General features: G+C 43.6%; 1 protein-coding gene and 1 non-coding gene across 2 annotated transcripts; one reads left to right on the forward strand and one right to left on the reverse strand.

Moving 5' to 3' along the window:
* Nucleotides 1–330: 330 nt before the first annotated feature.
* Nucleotides 331–1,125, reverse strand: LOC120076153. The gene has a single exon (XM_039029924.1). The coding sequence runs from the start codon at nucleotides 1,123–1,125 to the stop codon at nucleotides 331–333; it is 795 nt and encodes a 264-aa protein (XP_038885852.1).
* Nucleotides 1,126–2,131: 1,006 nt separating this feature from the next.
* LOC120076953 lies at nucleotides 2,132–2,235 on the forward strand. Its single transcript, XR_005481698.1, has one exon. It is a non-coding gene; the product is annotated as a small nucleolar RNA R71 (small nucleolar RNA).
* Nucleotides 2,236–2,740: the final 505 nt, after the last annotated feature.

The raw sequence follows: 2,740 nt of genomic DNA on the forward strand, positions 1-2,740 counted from the left end.
TTACCCAACTACTGTCAGATATCGGATAAATAACTCCCGCATCCAACCATTTTAAAATCTCCTTCTTGACCACTTCTTTCATTATGGGCTTCAGCCTTCTTTGAGGCTCGATTGACCCCGACTTCCCTTCTTCCAGCCTAATCTTGTGCATGCAATAAGATGGACTTATCCCACGAATATCTGCAAGCGTCTAGCCTATTTCACGCTTGTGCTTTTTCAACATCTGCAAGATAGATTTCTCATTAGGCTTTGTAAGATTTGCGAAAATGATCATAGGTACAGTGTTGTTGGTTCCAAGGAATGCATATTCTAAGTGTCCAGGTAACTGTTTCAACTCGAGTTCTGGTGGTTCTTCAAGTGATAGACGCGTTGGTTTTGTTCGCCCTCACTCAGACTTGGCGGCTCTGATTCCTTCAAGCTCTCCTCCAACGCGAGGACCTCATATACATGAGTCTCTTCTTCAGGCAATTCAATGCTGTTTAGTTGACAATCTTCACTGTCTGGGAACTTTAATGCGTTGAGCACATTAAACTTCACCTCTTTATTGTCCACGCGCATAGTTAATTCACCTTTATGCACGTCAATTAAAACTTTCCCGGTAGCTAAGAAAGGGCGTCCGAGGATAATTGGTACCTCCCTATCTGTTTCATAATCCAAGACAACAAAGTCTGCTGGGAATATGAGATTGTCAACCTTCACCAAAACATGTTCAATCTTCCCTTCTGGGTACTTAATTGTTCTGTCAGCGAGCTGAAGGGTGACAGAAGTAGGTTGTGCTTCACCAATCCCCAATTTCTTAAAAATTGAAAGTGGCATGAGATTAATGTTGGCTCCTAAATCGCACAACGCATGACCCACATCCAATCCTCCTATCAAATAAGGAACTGTGAAGCTCTCAGGGTTCTTCTGCTTCTTTGGTAGATTGTTGCTTACTAACGCGTTACATTCTTGCATTAGTGCTATCACTTCCTTCTCACTGACTTTTCTCTTCTTCGTTAAAATTTCCTTCAGAAATTTTACATACGTTGGCATCTGCTCCAAAGCCTCTATAAGTGGAATGTTGATGTGCAACTGCTTTAGAAGCTCAAGAAAGCACTTGAATTGATGTTCATCATTCTTCTTCATCAGACGCCTAGGGAATGGTGCGTTCAGTGGCACCTCAGGCTTTCCCACGTTAGACTAGATTCTGAATGGCTTGCAGTCTCGGGCGTTCTTTCTTCCTGATCCATTGAACGTGTAATGCGTTCTTTCAAAGGACTGCTGTTTCTTGGATTCATTCTTCTTTCTTCAAGAGAACTCTTCCACTCCCGCAATGTCACCAACGTGACATTGCTCCTTCCATTTTATTGTATTCCCAAAGTATTTGGTATTGCTAGGTAAGGAACTCCATGCTGCCTGTATTTCAACTCGCTTAGCTATCTGCCCTACACTGGATCTCCAGGTTTCTAATTGATGACGCCTTGACTTTTCAACAACGCGTCGTCATTTCTGGGCTATGTACTCCTTTAATATGTGTTCTCAAGCGGAGATCCTGAGATCGATGCATGTTCTCTCTATGAAGGTTGTTGATGTTGCGATTCGTTTGTTGAAATGGCAGGCGGCGGTCAATTCCTTTGTGATGGTTTCGCCCCTGGGTGGTGCTCCTTACTGATTTCCTTATGTCCAAGAAACATTTGGATGGTTTCTCCATCCAGGGTTATATGTATTAGAGAATGGGTTGTTTTTGATGAAGCATACTGATTGAAGGTTTTGTGGACATTCAGCATAGAAGTGAGGATCTCCGCAGCCCACACAGCTGACCGTCGGCTGCCCAAACACCTCTACCTGATTCATTTTCTGCTGATTTGATGCGTTTCCTAACGTTATGTTCTGTAGAAGGCTGGTCATCATAGCCACTTGAGTAGAAAGTATGGCTATTGCATTGGCATCAACAGAATTAACATTCTGAGATTTCCTTCTCCTGTCATTTCTTCCATCATATGTATCATCCACCCATTCCATATTGTGTTTAGTAATGCGGTCTAGTATCTCTTTAGCCTCAGTATAGGATTTGTCCATAAGTCCACCAGCTGCTGCTACGTCTGCTGCCATCTATGATGCTCTATTTAGTCCTCTTTGGATAGTCAGTGGTAGTCCATGGTTTGGGCAATTTTTGACTAAGCCCTTAAAACGCTCCCATGCGGTGCTTAAGGTCTCAGTATCTTCTTGTTCAAAGTTCATAATCTCTCGAAGCCTCCTCGCGTTGGTGGTAGGTGGGAAGTATTTTTGCATAAATTTTTCCACCAACTTCTCCTAGGTGGTGATTTCACCAGGCTCCAGTGAGCTCACCCATTGTTTTGCGTCATCACGCAAAGAATAGGGAAACAAGGACAACTTGATTGCCTCTGAGGTGATTCTAGGAATCACAAATGAATTACATGTTTCCAAGAAACGCTTCATATGGGTGTGAGGATCTTTACCATGACCACCCCAAATTGTCCAGCAGTCTGGAGCATTTGGAGCATAACAGATTTCATTTCGAACCTGTTCCATCCTGGAGAGAAATCATACAGTACAGGGGACGCGTATTCCCTCATGGGACGCGTATTCCCTCATGGGACGCGTGCTGCTATTCGCCATCAGGATCGGATTCTGTGCAGCATGAGCTAGTTGCTGATTTGGTTGTTCTTCCGCCATTGCTTCATGCCTGTTCTATTGTCTAAGAAATTGCTGCCTTAACCTTCAACGACGGTTGGATCGA

The sequence above is a fragment of the Benincasa hispida genome, chromosome 4 (genome assembly GCF_009727055.1).
Source record: "Benincasa hispida cultivar B227 chromosome 4, ASM972705v1, whole genome shotgun sequence".
Classification (NCBI taxonomy): domain Eukaryota; kingdom Viridiplantae; phylum Streptophyta; class Magnoliopsida; order Cucurbitales; family Cucurbitaceae; genus Benincasa; species Benincasa hispida.